This window comes from Chaetodon auriga, chromosome 13 (assembly GCF_051107435.1).
Source record: "Chaetodon auriga isolate fChaAug3 chromosome 13, fChaAug3.hap1, whole genome shotgun sequence".
Classification (NCBI taxonomy): Eukaryota; Metazoa; Chordata; class Actinopteri; order Chaetodontiformes; family Chaetodontidae; genus Chaetodon; species Chaetodon auriga.
In genome coordinates this window covers 17,913,101-17,931,640 of record NC_135086.1, presented here as the reverse complement: position 1 = coordinate 17,931,640, position 18,540 = coordinate 17,913,101, and the positions used below count along the sequence as shown (strand labels likewise).

The 18,540-nt window shown below is 48.2% G+C and overlaps 1 protein-coding gene across 1 annotated transcript in view; it reads left to right on the top strand.

Moving 5' to 3' along the window:
• The window catches only part of LOC143330934 (cyclic AMP receptor-like protein A), a 43,738-nt gene extending 25,419 nt beyond the window's left edge, over nt 1-18,319 (top strand). The window contains exons 12-13 of the mRNA XM_076747715.1: nt 11,152-11,299; nt 16,624-18,319. Coding sequence (XP_076603830.1) covers nt 11,152-11,299; nt 16,624-16,791 — 316 coding nt within the window. The 3' untranslated portion in view covers nt 16,792-18,319. The remainder of the gene's footprint in view (nt 1-11,151; nt 11,300-16,623) is intronic.
• The last annotated feature ends 221 nt before the right edge of the window (nt 18,320-18,540 follow it).

The following is an 18,540-nucleotide window of genomic DNA, read 5'->3' as shown; positions in this document are numbered from 1 at the left end:
AAGCTCCGCTCTCTCTGTAGCACGAACACTGAGGGAGATTGCTCGTGTGTGTTGGAGGCATGGAGCATTTTATTGGCTTTTTTAAAACCCGGGCTTCGTCGGCTGAGGGTTGGTGGGAGGAGGCGGGTGGTCCAGTAAATGATAACCCCGGCGCTGTTATTACTCCTTCGCTCCCTCTCTCTCTCCCCCTCTCCCGCTTTCTTTCATTTGCTATCGCTCCGTCCTCCCTCCCCTCCTCCACGTGGAGCCGGTGTGATTGACAGGTCAGGGTTACTAAGTGATTAGCTGCGGCGGCTCTGCTTGTCGCCACGGCGATGTAGGCGGAGACACAGGTCAATTACAGGGTCAACGTCTCTCAAAGGCTCTGCTTAAACACCCCCCCCCCCCCCCTCCTCCTCCTTCACCTCTCCATCCATTCCAGCCCCCTCCTCCTCCCGTGCCCCGACTGTCGGCTGATGAAGATGACAAACTGCATCCTGTGCTAACCCCAAAACCATCCTCCTCTCCTTCCCTCCCTCTCTTCCCTCCCTCCTTCCTTCCTTCCTTCCTCTCCTCCCGTAATGTCACTTTCTCTTCCTCCTTTCCGCTCAAAACGTCTTTGTTATGTCCCGCTTATTTCCACACTTTCCTGCTTGGGCTCTCTGTCTTTCTCCTCCTGCTTTTTTTTATGTCACTTCCCCACCTCCTTCTCCTCCTCCTCCTCCTTCTCCGCTTTTCCTCTCCTCTGCCACACAAAGCCCTCTCTCTCCCTCTTTCTCCCTCTCTCTCTCCCTCTCTTGAGCAAACACGCTCTCGCTCTCTCACTCCGCTCCGCTCCGCCTTTCTCCAGAGAGCGAACAAGGAGAAAACGGGAATGAATTGCTCTCTCGTCGTCGTCCTCCACCTCCTCCTCCTCCTCCTCCTCCTCCACCAGCAGCAGCAGCGCTAGCTGTATATATCTCCGGCTCCTATTAATTTGTTAGCCCCCCCTTCCCCTCCTCACCCCCCCTCAGCTCATATCCTCCTCCCCTCTTTCTCCTTCCCTCCCCTCTGCTGAGTGCTGGAGTGTGTAAAGTGTTTGTCACGGTGCCGTGCCGATGTCGCTGTGCTCTGCCGTGCGGAAGCAGCGCACGGCAGACAGCCTTAGTGTGTGTTTTTCTGTACGTGTGAGTGTGTGTGCGTGTGTGTAGGCGGGTGGTTGGTTTCGTGTCAAGGCGAATGTGCTGTCGCTGCTTGTTGCCGCGTGTGCGTGCGCCCACGTGCGTGTGTGCGCACTTGTTTGTCCGCCTCGACTTGAGTGTGTGCTTTTTGCATGTCTGTCTGGCAAGCTCGTGTGTGTGTGTGCGTACGTGCGCGCGTTTTTATTTTGTGTGTGCATGCCTAGCGTGTGTGTGTGTCTGAGTGGGGGATTATTTCTATCTGAGCTCCAAAGCCTCCTAAACAGGGCTTAGAGAGACGGCCCAGGGCAGCAGCTAAAGCCGTTGGGTAGAGCGCTCGCTCGCTCTCTCTCTCTCTCTCTCTCTCTCTCTCTCTCTCTCAATCTGGATCCCTCCTCCCTCTCCGCTCTCCCTCTCCCTCTCCCTCTCTCTCTCTCTCTCTCTCTCTCTCTCCCTCTCTCTCCCTACCATTTCTCCCTGCCCTGATCCATTGCGTTAATACACAGACACTCCCACACACAAACACACTCTTGTTTTTGGCCCTCATCTGCTACCACACACACACAAACACGCGCACACACGCACACATACGCAGTCACATGCCACACACAATTTTAATCTGTTCCAAATGCACACTGGTAAATGTGTTAATTCGACACCAGCTGTTGCGAATTGAAATGGGAAAGCGCTCCTACTTTTCCTCGCCCGCGCTCGCACACATGCATGGACGAGTCATTATACATCATTTTACCACGTCTCTCTCTCTCCCTCTCTCTCTCTCTCTCTCCTTCTCTCTCTCTCTCGCTCTCTCGCTCATTCCCTTGCCCTCATTTGGCAACACAAAAGTAGCACCAGACACTCACACCTTCGCACTTATCCCTCCTCCTTCTCCTCCTCTCTCTCCCTCTTTGTCCTTCTTTTCGCTCCCTCTCTGCCACTTCACTCTCTCTCAGCTCTTTGCATGTGTGTATGTGTGTGTGTGTGTGTGGATGTGAGCACTGCCCGGGCACAACTAGAGTTTTCACAGTCTGCTTCTCACATTGCCTCCCCTGTGTGCTTTATGGTGTGGGTGTGTGTTTGTTTACAAGGCTTGTCTAGATTCCTACTGTGCGCGCTTGTACGCCTGTTTGCATAAATAAGCCCTCTCCCCGGAACCTAGCCGCCGATTTCTGCGGCGCGTCGCGGCTTGATGTGCAAGTGCTCCTCCTGGACAGCCTGCTCGTCTTTTATGAGGACTCTTTGCTCTCCTTAAGCAGCCACCCGCCCCCGTCCTCCCCTTTTCCCCTTTTGACACCAAGCGGGGAGAAATCGGCATCCCTGTTTAGAGTCTTTTTTAAGGCTTTGTCTCGAAGGCCAGACCAAAGCAAAGCACATGGCAGGAGAGCTAGTTGCCTTCAAGCAATTGGGGTTACGCACCCTGCAGAAGGGGGCTTCCGCACGGACGGATTGGCCCTGGCAGCGGGGCTTGAACCGGTGATGTGTCTGTAACCTTGAGTTCACCCTGTCGCTCCAGGAGGCGGCTTGCATCCTCCTAGTTATTCTTGGTTTCCCTCAATGCGGCGTGGGTTTTGTGGTGTATAGGCCTATACGTGCTTGCAGGGGATTTTTGGATGGGCTCCCTACAGCGCCTAGCCGCCCCCCCCCCTCCCTCCCCTTTCTCTGGAGGAGATCTGATTTTCCTGCTCCAGGCAAGCAGCGAGAACAAGACAGTGTGTGCGTGCGTCTGTCTGTGTGTTTCAGTGTGTGCCTCTGCGCTCTTTGTGTGTGCGCGCCTGCACGCGCAACCCGGGCCAGGCAGACCTTCCCCATCTCCGTTCTGCGCTTTGAAAAACGAGGGAGGAAATCTCAGAGCAGCAGTTATTATTCATCCCTCAAAGCAAACGGGGAGGAGGCGGAGGAGGAGGAGGGAGAGAGGGATGGATGTAGGGAGGAAGAAAAGAGCGAGCCAAACGGGAGGGATGAAGGGGGGGGGTGTAGGGGGGATACATTAACTCTTATCTCACTGTATTTGGCATTCTGCATCCCAGGATGCGCTCTTTCTCTCTCTCTCACACACTCCTGCTTTCTCTTTCCTTTCTACGCGCCCTTCCTTCCGTTCCTGCCTCTACGCCTCTCGGAATATCTTGCATTCAGCGCACAGGCATGTGTGTCTGTGGCCCGATGTGTGCAGGCTGGTGTGTATGGTTTGCACTGTATACCCTAATATCTTTTGTGTTGTGTTCTGTTTACTTGAACAAGTGAGCTCCTCAGATGCTGAAAGGCAGTATGCATAGTTCCAACTCTCATCTTTATTTGTCTCCAAGCCTTTTTTATTTATCTATCTCTTCACATTCAATTTACTGTATGAGAGTGGCAGCGTTGGCCTGTTTACTAAAATAAGTTTTCAACCTGATATAGCTTGCAGGTTTGTGATTTTTTTTTTTTTTTTTCAGATTTAGAGGCAAAGCTCTATCATTCCTCCTTTTGGTGTTGCTTTGATCTCTGATCTTTGCAGGAGTGAATCCAGGTTTCCAGGACCGGGCTCAGGAAGGATTAGTCGAATTTGAGTGTAATTTCAAACACTAGATCTTAGCACATGAAGAAAGCACTTAGTGTGACTGCTTGAACCACCGGGTTTGATGTCCTCATGATTCAGACATTTTCTCTCTCTTATTTACACACAGATAACGAAAATCTTTATCAATCAAAGATGTCTGTGGTGTCACATGTCACGCTCTTTGAACGCCCTGATTGCCTGTGTGATAGCTGAGCCACATGTGGCTGTGTGGCCTAGATAATATTTAGGTGGATATATGACCATGCCTGCTGTGTGTGCCCATGTGTGCGCACTTGTGCCTTAGCGTCTGAGGCAGTGATCGGTGTGTAACTGGAGACGGAGAGCCCCGTAGCCATTCGTCTCCCGTTGTGCAGCAGCGGCGCTCTGCTATTCATCCCCATTTAGCGAGACAGAGAGCTGGCCTACAGAGCTGTGTGAAGTGCAAACACACACAGGGCAGGCACCCGCGTCGAGGCTGGACACACACACACACACACACACACACACACACACAAAGGATCAAGAATTAATACGCAGCGAACATATACAGACACCATAATATACATGTATTTGCATGTGTGGAAATCAATATGCATACATAAAATACTCCTATTTAAACACATAGGATGCAGGCGTATGTGCATGCCCATACACAGAAATACAAACATTAACACACACATGCAGGCAAATCAACTACGTGCAGACCTGTAAGTCCCTGTATACATACATATAAGCTCTAAAGATGCGTATACCTACACACTAACAGGCACATATAGGCACATACATACATTCATGCACATGCATGGTGGTATACACAAGCACACGCAAATGCTAAAGGAGATACTAGATAACCTCCCTCACACACACACACACACACACACACACACGCAGGCATGTGCGCACATTCACACATGCACGCACACACCCTGCTCCCCCTCCCTCTGCTCTTTCAGGCACGTCTTTAAATATTCATCACTCTGGCTGCTCTGAGAGTGCCGTAAACGCTGCCTCACACTCCAGGGAATCGCTAAAGCCTACTCTATCATCTGTTCTCCCTCCCTCCTCTCTGTCTCTCACACACACACACACACACACACGCACTTCTAGCCACAGCCGCTCACAAGGATAAACTCACGTGCACCAACACTCGAAGGCACAGCCAGTGGCATCGCTGGACACACAGACACACGCCGGTACAAGAACCGGGCTGCACGGAAACACATGCGCGGCGATGTTCAATGAACAGATTTTGTGTGTGTGTGTGTGTGTGTGTCTCTGTGTGTGTGTGCGTGTGCGTGCGTGCGTGTGTGTGTTTACTGGTTGCTTCCAACACAGAGGGTTGAGTGGTGTTGTGTTCCAGGAAACAGGATGTCTCTTTGTTTGGGTTTTATTCTGTTGGTGAACGTTAGCCGCCTCAGTCCCCAGGGTCTGTGTGTGCCTCTTTGTCTGTTAGCGAATGTGTGCGTGCATGCGTGCGCGCGTGTGTGCGTGCACTCGTGCAGGTGTGCATGCGCTCACATGTTTGAGTGTTTCAGCCTGATTCCGGAATATTTGGTCAAATGTTGTCGCAGAGGCTTGACCAAAAAATGCGTGTGTGTGTGCACTGTGCATCTGTGGGTGTGTGTGTGTGTGTGTGTGTGTATAATAGGAGTCATACCCTCAGCTGTGACAGTTATCCCCATCTTGACCTTGTGATCAAAGCAGATCATTCACATGTCCACATCCATAGCACACTAGAGATGCTTCATAAGCATTAGAGCTTATGCACATTTGAGGGGCTGATCACATGTTGTCACTGAACAATGAGAGGTTTGTCTGTGCTGTCCCGAAGGCCACCGCACACGCACAACACACAAGAGAGCAGTGAACAGAACCTTTTGAACCACAGGTCAGGTTTTCTCCTGGTTGAATATATCACTCCTCCCGGTTATTTACAGCTTTGTTTGTCAAAGTTGTTGTGAATTAAAGCGGCGAAGATCTGATTGTGCTTTGAAGGGTTTGGATTTGATAAGTGGATTCAATCAAATGTGATAAAAAAAGGCTCCCAAAGCATCATGAAGCATAATTGGACTTTGTGCGGTTGTGGCCGTTTCATGCCGTTGTTTCCCAGTGTTTTTGTCTTTTGTCATTTTGGTGTTAAGTATAGCATATAAAGTATATAAACCCCTCTATGGTGCGCCAGTGATTTTGTCCTACGCGCAGTTCATTCTCAGAAATGAAGTTTGATATCACAACATCTCCTTGGCTTCAATAAGGTGCCATATTTGGACGCAGCAAAACATTAAGGGAGTAGAAAAAAGTTGTGAATCTCATTCTGACCTTACACGGACTTGAAGGATTATGCTCGTTTTGGCAGAATTACGCCTTTTAGTCAGAGAAAAGTTCAGATTTGCTGTCAGCAGCAGCACCGTGGGCAGCTCTCGGGCCTTGTTTTGGCACTGCGGAGCATGTGATTCGTCTGGAGGAAGAGAGAGAAAAAAAAAAGAAGTCAGGCAGTCGGAGAGAGGAGGAAGTGCGAACGGGGTCAGGATGACTTCTCTGTCTGGTCGCCCTCCACTCTTGGGAAGGAGTTCTCGGCCGTGCCGTTACGGTAACAGCTTTTAGGATGTTTCGGCACAACAATTAGAGGCGGACAAAGAGGTGAACTCTGATGGAGGGAGGTGGGAAATTGATGGCTGGAAAGTGGTCTAGACTGGCAGGGTGGGATATTGGAAGAGATAGGGAGCGGCAGTGGATGAAGGATTTTGCACAGAATCTCGAGGGCGAGAGGGGGAGAGAGACAGGTTCAAAGAGTGACTGACAGCATGATAGATGGAAGGTCTGAATAAGTGAGCGAGGCTCCGGGACGCCGTGCGAGTGCTAATGATTGGCTGCATGCTTACAGGTGGCCGCAGCCTTAAAGCCGCGCGTCTGCTTCTGCGTGTGTGTGAGCGTGCGTGCGTGCGTGTGTGTGTGTTTATTGCTGTTGACCATTTGCTCCGGAGTCATGCAGTATACACAATATCATCCCTGTTGTCCAACACCAGTCCGCCAACTGTGAGACTCGCTCGGCTACACCGCACACACGAGCCCTGACACACACACACGCAGCAGCTCAGCCAGGCATCGCCCGCAGCCACACTCTCCTTCCCACCACTGCCTCCCTCATTCATCTTTCATTAGCCCGGCTCACACAGGAGAAACAGCCTGCCCCCCCCCCCCCCCCCCACTACTGCACGCCTCCACCCGTCTCTCCATCTCTGCTTTCTCTCTCTATCTAACCTCCTCGCCTTTTTCCCCCCACGTCTTATCTTGGTTTCTCTCACACGTAATCTCTTTTGTTTGTCTCGCTCATGTCTTGCAATCTGTCTTTTTGGATATCTCTCCTCCTCCTCCTCCTCCTCCTCCTCTCCCTCGCTCTCTGCCTCCTCTGCTTTTTAGTCTTTTCCATTCAGCCTCACTCCTTCAGCCCTTTCCCCTCCTCTGTCCTCCTCTTCCTCCTCCTCCTCCATCGCTCTTGGCCCTTGTTCCCCTTCACAGCCTCACTCTTGCACATTCTCACCTCTTTATCGTGTTCTCCTTTCCTCTTCCACTCTCCCTCTCTCCTTCCTGTGCAGCGCTGTTTCTCCGCCCTCCCCAACCCCCACCCCCCCTCCCTTCCTGTCTCTCTTTCTTTCTCTCTCGCCTGCTCTTTCTTTCTTCCTTTCATTTCGCTCTCCGTCTCTCCCTCGATGGAGGGGAAAGGCTCTTCGCCTCTAATTGCGGCTGTTCCGTTGCCATGGCGCGTGTTGCTCGGCACTGCGAGGTGCTGTGTGTGTGTGTCTCTGTGTGTGTGTGTGTGTGTGTGTGTGTGTGGCAGGCAGATGATTGCTTGCTGCCAGCTCTCGTTTCCCGGACGCCGATCGCATTTCTTTGCGGCAGCAGGAAAAAAAAATGAGACGCCAGAAATAGCCCCCCTTCACACAGACCCACTCACTCTCACCGCTGCGCTGTCAGAGAAACACACACACACACAGGCACACACGCACAGAAAGGCAGACGCACACACAAACACACATCCACTACATTTCCTCTCCATCTGACATCCTCAATGCATATGACCTAGGTTATGCTGTATGTATACACCTATACATGCAGGCGGCCATGTGTGTGTTTATGCGTGTCCGCATGTGTCTGACTTCCTCCATGTGCGTGTGTGTGTGTGTGTGTGTGTGTGTGTGTGTGTGTGTGTGTTTCCTGTGTCTCTAAGGAGGTTGTGTGGGGACTCCTGATTTATTTCACCTTTAATGGGAAGTGAAATGAATGTGAGCAGCAGCTGGTCTGGTCCTTGGAGATACAGCAGTAGGCTAACCCAGAAAATAGGCAGCGTCGCTCTGAAACGGCCCTCACTCCGACATGCGCCAGGACACGCCGCTCTGCGCCACTCTACGCTCCACTAGCTGCACTGTTAGTTTTATTTTGAGTTGCATTTAGTTGCCACCCTTACCCAGAGTGACTTACAACAGGTAGGTTCTCACTGCGGGTTGGTCTCCAACCTTTGGCCAAGCCATCTTGCGGCTTCTTTCCTGTCATAAGTTTTCACAGGATGGCTGGAAGGTAAATGGAGACAGATTACTAGCAAATAAACCTTGCAACCTCGTGCTGCAAAAGAGGATAAGAGAGGATTATAACCAGATTTGTGGATGAATCTCCATAATCATCTCCTGTGCTTTTCACCTGCAGAGTATAAGGGAAGAGAAAAACCCAGATCATAATGATGTGCTTGCTTAGTTCGACAAAGCCAAAGTGCGTCTAGCCTGTAATTTCAAGGTGCAGCGTTTTTGACATGCACAGAAGTGCTGGGCAGTGAACCAAAAATTTTACCAAAACTGCAGTCATCCAAAACCGTGTCAGTATGTGTCGTCAATTCATTCCTTCAGTCAGGCTGCGATGTGTAGTCCACTCCCTTAATGCATCTGAAAGCACAATAATCACATCTAACCCGAGTGCAAACAACCAATTACTACTGGTCAGCAGGTTCATGTTATCTGCATGAGTTCGTCCATAACAGGAAGTTGAGTCGACGTCGTTCCTCCTCACCTTTTTAATCAGTGTAATCAGCGCCCAGTGGTCTCGTTCTGATCGAGAAAATGACACCCCGTCAGTCATGTGGGCACACTTTGCTTTCAGTAAAGCCGACGTTGCAGAGCAAAGTCCAGCTTAATATAAATGCCGTCTTTGGACTGCAACTTTGATAATAAACGCAAGTATTGTGCCAAAACATGAAACACACCCATGTCATATAATGTGATGTGCGAATGGGACAGAAACAGTTCCATTGTGAGGAAACAGCATCCTGAGATCAGTTACGTTTAAAAAGATATTGTCTTGTTTATTGTTACCAAATACCTATTATGGGTTTCATTGACAGCCATATTGTCACATTAATTGCGATGCCTTTGTGTGATTGGCTGGAATGATTTCTTACTACAGTGTTGTTACCTGTTACTTCTCCCTGACTTTCTTTTCTCAGATTTCGCTTTGATCAATGTGTTGAAAGAGGTTTAATCTCTGACCATCTCTCATCGACGGAAACTCTTAAGGGATGAGGCTGGGAAAATAAATCTGTATTACATGTGGAGCCAAAGCTTCATTTGTTGTCCAAAAGCTGTGAAAAAACGCATGATGATCCACACAGATGAGTAATATTGTTCCTTCATCATGATGAACATGGACACGAGTTCGCCATCCTATTGGCAGCTGAAAGTAGTTCCAGACAAATCCAAGTTTACCCCTGTTTGACTAACGTTTGCTAAAAATGGTGTTTTAGGAAACTATGCACCATGAAGGAAGTTTTTAAAGAGTTGAAAAAGGACAAGTTGGCTGTCCAGCATAATTAGACAACGTATCATTAAAATAATTATTTTCACTTGTTTTCCCGTTCTTACACACGACTGTTGCTAACATTAATGAAAGAAGCTGCTGTCTTTTTTTCAGCTTAATGCTATCGGTTCTGTTTTTTCTTGCCGTGGGTTGCTGGAATATACAGTAATGATCTCGTAATAGTGCACCTACACATTATATACCTCTATAAAACGCATTTACATTTGGTTGCTGTTAGGCACCACCTGAAGTGTTTGTGTAGGTGCTTTATTTGGCTGTTGTCACTATAGCCGCCCAGGCTTGTTTGTTCAGGGATGAGTCCAGCGATGTCACTCTGTTGGCAACAGTGTTGTGAAGTGATTAATGGGGAGAATAGAACACAACAATGGTGTTATTACCAGTGATTTTAACAAAATCATTATCGTGTTATGTAACTGGAGACACGTCTCATCCTCCGATCGAGTAAGTTCCGAAGAGATGAGTGACTGTGGTGTCTCGAAACTGCTCGTAACCACACAGCGGTTCTTTTCCTCAAATGGTTGGTTTTGTATCTTCCTTCCCTGCGGGGCACGAGTAGCTTGGGGATGACTTTCCCGACCCTGAGGTCAACCACCGTGGCCACGTAGTTCACTCTGCACACCCAAGCCAGGAACACTGTACCCGCGGAAAACGCTGGGAGCTCCGCGCGGTTTGATTCTCTTGCTAATAGATCAATAAAAGACATTAGCGGTGGGCTAACCCGACGAGCAGCGCTAATACAGGGTTAATCCAGGGTTAATGGCTGAGCAGCATCATTCTCTGGGGCAGCCATTAGTTTGCAGCCTCACCACACAATATCAGGTTCTCCTCGTAGACATGCCCCAGGCTCCCAGAGAGATAGGCACAGGGCGGGGAATTGAAAAGAAAAGGATGGAGGATCGCCCTCATGAGTCGAGATGAAAATGAGATATCCAGACAGATGAAACCGAATGCAAAGAAATGGGAGAGAAATCAGAGAAGGCGGGATGTGTGTGTGTGTGTGTGCGCGGGGTGGGGGGTGGGGGGTCGGGGGGCAGTGTGTACGAAACGTGCATGGAATGAAAAAGAAGGGGAAGAGGGGACGGTGAAATTGTGGTCAGGAGAAGCAGGAAACTGAGATGAGAGAAAGGGGAGAGAAGGAGAGGAAGGGAGTTGAGCGCTACACTTCTCCCTGTCCTTGTAAAGTGCTGCGTGCTGTCGAAGCGGCAGCCAAGAATGTGTCAGCCCAGCCGTCTCACGCTGCCTAATGGGCTCTTAAACGCTGATATAAAGCTCACTCGCTCTTTCGCCCTCCCCTTTTCCTCTCTCTCTCTCTCCCTCTCTTTTTCTGCCTCCGCCGCTCGCTCTCATTACCTCTCGTTCTCACCCTGTCCCTCACCCTGTCACTCACTTGTCCTCTCCCTCTCTTTCTCCCTCTTTCTGTTGCTCTGTCTATCAACCTCTCGCTCTCTGTCTTTCCCTTTTTTCCTGTCGCTGTCTTTCCGCTCCTTCTGACTTCTCCTTCAATCACTCACCCCTGGAGCTCTCTTCCAGGTTGTCTCTTTATTTACAACTTTTTTTTTAATGGATGAACTCAACACTTCTGTCTCTCTTTCTCCCTCTCTCTCTCTCCTCCAACAGGCTCCATAATGCCTTCTACCCACAGGATCCTTCCTTCTCTCTCACCCTGTTGCATGTCATGTCAGCGCCACTCCACGGCTTGGCCAATGCGTTCGTCTTTGGCCTGGATAGAGACTGGTGGAGCCTACTGAGCCCGACTGGCATTCAGGTACAGCAGCTGCACACACAGACGCCTATAGTCCAGTTCACACATGCAAATCGCACCAAAAATGTGGTTGCAGTTTAGTACATCCATGTGCGAATACATCAAAAGTTAGGTTTTCCATAAAGGTTGTTATGCCGTCATGCTGATAATGAATATGCTAACATGCTGATGTTTAGCAGCTGTAACGTTATTATTAGCTTTGTGAGTTAGCATGCTACAGCGGAGACTGATGGCAATGTCATTAGTTTGACAAATGTTTGGTCATAAACCAAAATATTGGACCAGTGTTAGATAAAAAGTCACAGGAACACCGAAGTTGTTAGAATTTATCCTGAGGAAGACATTTCTGTCTGCGGCAAATGTGATGGCAGTCCATCCAACTGATTCAAGAAATTTTAGTCGAAACCAAAATGCCACCATTGTAGACAGAGGAAAAGTCAGGAGATCACCAACGTCACAAGGCGTCATCGTCTTGGTCTCATGGATATCTGCTTTAAATGTCACGAAAAACCAAAAAAATGTTAACCTCGTGGGGGTGCTACAGAGAGACCCAGTAGATCCAGAGTTGTTAGGATTCATCCTCTGGTGACGTGCATGCTCGTCAGTTTCAGCTCATTCATTAGCTGACGCGTGGAACCGTTCCATTAACAGACACGTGCAGCAGTGACAGCGATTCTTTATGTGAAAGGAGCTTTATGAACCTCTGGTTGCCATCTGTCCCCTGCAGTCTTTGATTCTCCTGTCAGGGTCACAGGTGGCTGAAGCCTATCCCCGCGCGCTTCGGATGAAAGGCCTCTGACTGAACGATTGTATTTTGTCGTTTTTCCAGCCCTTGAAACATTCTTGAAACGTTTTAGAATATTTGGCTGTGCTTGTGTGAGGAAAGTTGTCAGTTGCAGAAACATATTTAGAGACAAATGTTTTACAAGGACTCACGAAAAAAAAAAAAAACACACTCGGCTCACCACAATAGCATAAATCCTTTTTTTAGTCGAAGGTTCCCTCTCTGCTATTTTCCAAATCTATTTTATCAAAGACATTTGCGGATCCAGTGTAGTGCACTAATATTGAGCGTTCTCTCTTTTAGGCTCTATAAATTAGGCCTGTCCATAATCAGGGTGATCAGTTAAAGAGTTAAAAGAACATGGAGATGTTGGTGGGGAGGCTTAACTACTCAAGTGCTGACAAAAATTCAAAAACAGACAAAATGATCAACGTGTCCTCAGTGGATCATGTCATGTGGACGAACCAGAGCGGTCGACCTACAGCTGAGAGAGATTCAGTGAAGGGGCTGACTTGATAAGTAGTCGTAAATTGTCAAGAACCCACTGATGTGAATGATCGTGGTTTTCTTAGCTTTTCATGACAGGAAGCTGAATACCTTCGGGTTTGGGACTGTTGGTCAAGCCACTTAAATATGTCAACTTGGGCTCTTGGAAATTGTGATTTTTCACTCATCACTGACAGTTTGTGGACCGAGTGATTGATCAAGAAAATAATCTGCAGCTTATTGATGATAAAACTGACCATCGGTTGTAGCTCTTGAAGGATTTCTAATGCATCTGTAGTTCATCATCAGTGTGGAAGATTGATGAGCTGAAGCGACGCTAAAGTAAGAAGAAATAATCACTTCAGAATTTGTAATCAGACTACTCAACTTCCCAAATCGACTGGTACCGCCTGTAAAAGGTGCTCATGCGTCACCTGCACAGGAAATAATTATGGCGTCTGATACCCAAATTCTCTTATTGAAAGAGTAAAATTAGAAATCACTTTTTTTTTGTGTGTGTTGCTTTCACAAATTGAGCTTTTAGGGAAATGTAATGAAGTCAAATTACCAGAGGGATGATGTTTTTACATTTGAACGGCAAACTTCATCGGGTGCATTTCAATAAACACCACAATCAATACAGTTCTCCACAGATTTGTCTCAATCTGAAACATTGACAGTATCTGCGGATATGAGTCAGAGCTGATATTGAACCGCGAAGAAAAAACCGTCTGTGGTCTTAGTTCATGCATACACACACACACACACACACACACACACGCAGGCATATTGTCACCTACTCGGTATCGCCAGCCACGCTGACGACGGGTCATGAGCGCAGTGTGGAAGAGTGGAATGTGTGGTATGACCTTCAACCCAAATGTCAATGTTTCGCTGTGGTGAGTCGGGAGAGAGAGACGCAGAGAGACAGAGGAGCGAAATGGAATCTCAATGCGTTCGTAAATCACAGAGAAAATGCTGTTTGTGTGTGTCAGTGAGCGAGAGAGAGAGCGAGCGAGCGAGAGAGAGAGAAAGCGAGCGAGCGAGAGAGAGAGAGGCGGCGTGTGTGTTCATGCTCTATCGTGACTAACAGCCGGTTGTTATTCATCTTGGCATGCGACTCCCAGCAGCCCCCACACATCAGGTGTGAGATTGGCGGGGGAGAGGGGGGTAGAGGAGAGAAGGAGGTGCTGGTGGTGGTGGAGGGAGGGTTGTAACAGCGTCAAAACGTTCCTCTCTCAATGCAACAAATCTGCGCTTTCGTACTACCCCCCCACCCCCCCCCACCCCCTCCAACTCTGCCTCCTCTCGCTCGTTCGCTCGCTCGCTCGCTCGCTCTCTCTCTGTCTTTCTGTCTCGCCGTGTGCCTGCGGTGCATTTGCAGGGACTGGCTAAGACTTTTTTCAAGTCCCTCTTTAAACGCTGCTCGTATGCCAAATGTGCACCGAAAGAGTTGCCGGCCTCTCCTCGCCACGCATGCCATGACGGCCTGCTAATGTGACAGCAGCGCAGGAGGAAAACATCTGCAGGGATTTTGGATTTAATGACTTCATAATGAGTTTAACAAGACAAAGGTGAAGTGTTTTGTGAATATACCGTAGACCACCAGTCAGGGACTAACAAGCAAACTACGAGCCGGCCAGCCAGCACACACTGCACCACTTTACACTGGGATCGTCTCAGCTGTGTCAGACTTTGAATGTTCCTGGAGGTTAACTTTATATAGTTTATTTAGTGTCAAAAGACCTGCATTTGTCGCCTTGTTTCAGACATCTGAATCACTACCAACATCTACATGTTCAGTGATCCAAATAGGTGTGCTGTTGTGCCAAAGAGAGGGGTGTAGATGGGATTAAGAATGGAGACGTCATGTTCCTACATGGCTGGCAAAATGGCGAGAAAGAACAACCGCTGAAGCCAGAGGTGGTGGTCAGTAAGAACAAACCTTTCATTTCATTCCTCTCAGACTGTACCGTGCTTCCAAATGATTGCAGTTAACTTTTCCGAATAAAAAAAAGCTTCACACCACCACACGCTTCGCTCTGCTCTTTCGGCTGGCAGACAGTGGCCTTCTTTAAGACAAGTTAGCTCAGCTGCCAGTTATGTTTCGTACTGAGTGAAAGGTTTGGCACCGGTGTAGGAGCCTAAAAATAGTGCCCCTTTTCTATTTGTTGAGTTGAAGAGCGAATCGCGCCACCAGAAATCAGACCAAAGATTCCGACCTTCTGCATGTGTGCAGTGATTTCACCATGAGCGGGTTACCACAGTGTACACAGACATGCTGTCTAATGACCTGAATGAGCAGATTTTTGTCAGCAACCTGATTTCTTGTTCTTTCTTGTGTGCAAACCTTCTCCGGCCTCGTATCTCTTGCTTTATCTAGTCCCTCATAGTTCGCCTCTTTGACTCTTCTCCTCCTGCCTGCCTATCTCTATCTCTGTCTGTCTGCGCTGTATGTGTGTCTGTTCGCTTGCCTCCTTTGTTCCCTGTACCCTGTTACAGCATCTCTGGAATTTATCTCTCTTACATTATTTCTGCCGCTCTCCTTTGTGTAGCATCTCCCTCCCACCTGCGTACTCTCCCTCTCGCTCCGTCTCCCCCTCTTCCACTCTTCCCTTCCCTGATATTGATCTGCATTCTAGCCATACAGCTGAACCGCCTGTGGCTCTGCAATGAGCTCACCTCTCGCTTCTTCTTCTTCTTCTTCTGCGTGTACGCGAGTGAGCATGCAGGAAAAATCTGCTCCCAATCCCCTTATGTCTCAGCATTACTGCAATCTTAGACTACGTCCACACGAAGCCAGCTCATTTTGAAAACGCTGCATGTGTGAAACACAACGTGTCCACACAGTCAGTTTTCAGGTTGCTCTTCTCTTCTCTGTCGTCCTATTTCAGCCAATAAACATCAAAAGTGTGAATCGCGGCCATCATGTATGAAATAGCAGACAACAGCCTGGTAACTCTCAGCTGGTTAAACATTAAACACTCTGCCCCCTCTTGCTCTCTGGGATCACCTATTCTGAGTTTTAAAACAGTCAAAATTCGCTCTTTATCTTTCTCATTGATATATTTTTCTGTTTCTGGTGTCAGAGAACTTGAAGAGCATGTAATAAGCGTTCGATCACAGCTCATATATGCTACCTTAGCCAGGCAGACAGCACGCTCTGCACTGCTGCACGGAAACATCAATAAAATCACTGTTTTATGAACGCAAAGTCCTCTGACAACGTAGGTAGAAATCCAGTTTGATCACAACGACTTCATTGTACAATTGATTAGTTCGATGTTTAAAATAAGTGACCAGAAAAAGGACGAGGCGACGCTCTCGATCTTGACCAGGCTCGTTGTGCTTCAGCACATCAACGTGGAGAAAGCATACGACAGACGGACAGACCATAAAAACCAGGCCTTAGGTGCCTGAAAGTCGCAGACTCTGCTTTGTTTCTCACAAGCCTGACACCTACGAGCTTGTTGAGCATTAAGCTTCTAAAGTACATACTTAGCTCTTTCTCCACTATACCAGTGCAACACAAAGCAGTTGATGTTCAAGCGATATGTTTCCGCACATTGTTTTTCTTTTTCAAGTGGCGGCAGTTCCTTAAAGTTCTATCACATAGAGCGGGGATGCCATTGAACGTGACAATCAGCTCTTCCTCCATTCTCTTTGATGTATGGTATTTTTATGCAGCTGAGCGGAGTAGAAAATGAAAACAACTGTGCTTCATTTGCCTGAGGGAATTGAAACAAGCATTGGTGATTGGTCGTATCCAGGTTGTCACTCCCGCATGTCAGAGAACATTAGCATAAAGTTAAGCGTTTCTCAACTTCTCCAGGTTGGCGCTGCAGTTTTCAGTCTTAAATTGTGGCGTTATTTGGAGGTTCAGTTCACAATGAGCGGCAGCCTGTCTCGCCTGTAGTATTTAAGCCCGAACGGGAAGTTAAACCAGCGTTTGATGCTGTTTTGGAGTGTGTAAAACATCAGTTTAGTGTGAACGGAGAGAGAAGATTTTCAAATTTAGCCGGCTTAATTTCAAACTCTGTGTGTGTCTGTTTTCTAGCTGGCTCTGCAGTCGCGGCTGTGTGACAGGACTCGGATCGGAGAGTACCACCCCGGGGCGGTGCGCTACACACAGGCTGACCTGGCCGACCTCAGCGATGACGACGACGATGACACCAACGTGCTCTTCTACTCTCCTGACATGACCCTGAAAGACCGAGGGCCCTGAGAGAGAGCTGGAGAGAGGGAGGGAGAGAGAAAGAGAGACAGAGACAAAAGAGCTTGAGGAAAGGAGAACGAAGGAGGGTCACAGCCAGGGAGAAACGCAGCGGATTAGAAACTGAGAAGAAGGAACAAGAGGTAGGGAGGGAATGGAAGCGAAGATTGGGGGGACAGTCAGGCAGATAGAAGCCGGAGATGAGCTGTCAGGTTCCATTATTAATCCCCATCCTTTACTATTTAATATCCTAAAGACACACACACATACACGCACACACACATACCGAGCAGAGCCGCAGCTCCCTGCAATACTACCCTCAGACAGGAGCGAGAGAAGAGCGGATCTAAAGATCCTCCTAATGTTAAAGGCATCTGCTGCATCCCAAAGGTCTTAAAACGATTTCCCTCTCTGCACCGCCTTCTTGATTCTTGCATTCTGCAGCGTTTTTAGCATACCACAAAAAAACGTGAGAAAAGAAACATAAGGGACTGCTGAAAGGCAATCATAACAAGGTGTTAGTTTAGCATTCGCAGCAATTACCTTTTCATTTCTCTGCAGGGGATGAGGTGAAAAACAGCCTTTTAAAAAGCACCCTGTGTGTCAGATGTGCAAGCATTGATCTGGGCACTGAACACGTTGATAGAGGGGAGACGGGGTACAGTGGAAATACAGGAGGGGCTCTTAAAAACACTAAAGATGACATGGTGGGGCAGATAAGACCCAAAGCACGAGTGTTGCTTGCAGGGAGCCTCTCTTTCCTCAGACAGTATTTGTTTTCCTTTGCAAGACTGTTTTGTATTTTTATGAATTACCACATTTGTTTGTTTTACTGTATTTATAACAGATCAATGTACAGTATATATTGAAGTGTACATTCTATTTTTGTACGTGCCTTGGACTGGAATGTGAAGAAAATGCTCCTCTTGGTCCAAACCCGCTGCTCTCACGTGACAGTCGAGCACAACCGGATGCAGGACGATTTCGCAGCCTTATGAACAGAAAAAAGCATGCGATTGATCAAATACACACTGAGACGCACACACACTCTCTAAGGTTGCTGCCAAAACAGGTTGGAAAAGATGACACACAGACACACACACACAGACACACACAGGGCACCCACGGTAGATAGAGCCTTTGATGGTTCATCATCTCATGGCCGTCGTCAGTGTCGCTGAGGAGGACGTCGCTGAGGTGTGATTGACAGGATGATAGAGTCACTTTATATTCAACCTCGGCCCATTTGGTTTTTCCCCATATTTAGGTGGTTTCATCACTGTCAGTGCGTCAGCTGCCTCTCTGACAGGTTGAACTAATGAACCAACACTTGACCCTTTTTACCCTTGAGTTGTTGAACTTTTCTGCTGGGCGTCTGTGACACCAGTTTGCAGTTCACAGAGCCCCACCGTTGTATTACACACACACACACACACTCTTGCACTGTGCCCCTACCCCTCTTTTGGCACTGTTGCTGGTTTTACTTGACTGTGCACTCCATCAAATAAATGAGCAGGAGAGACATTTCATAACAAAGCTGAGACTGGGCGTGTTTATTTCATTTTCGCATTGATGCAATCCCTCATGCCACTGCTCTGCCTCCTGTTCAGTGTGTGTGTATGTGTGTGTGTGCGCGCGCGCGTATGGATGTGCTTTGAGACGTCTTTCAGACCTGCTTAAATAATGGATATTAATTATTGGTCGGACCCTGCTGGCCCCTGCCGTGTCTCCAAATCTGGTTAACTGGATTTTGATTAATGA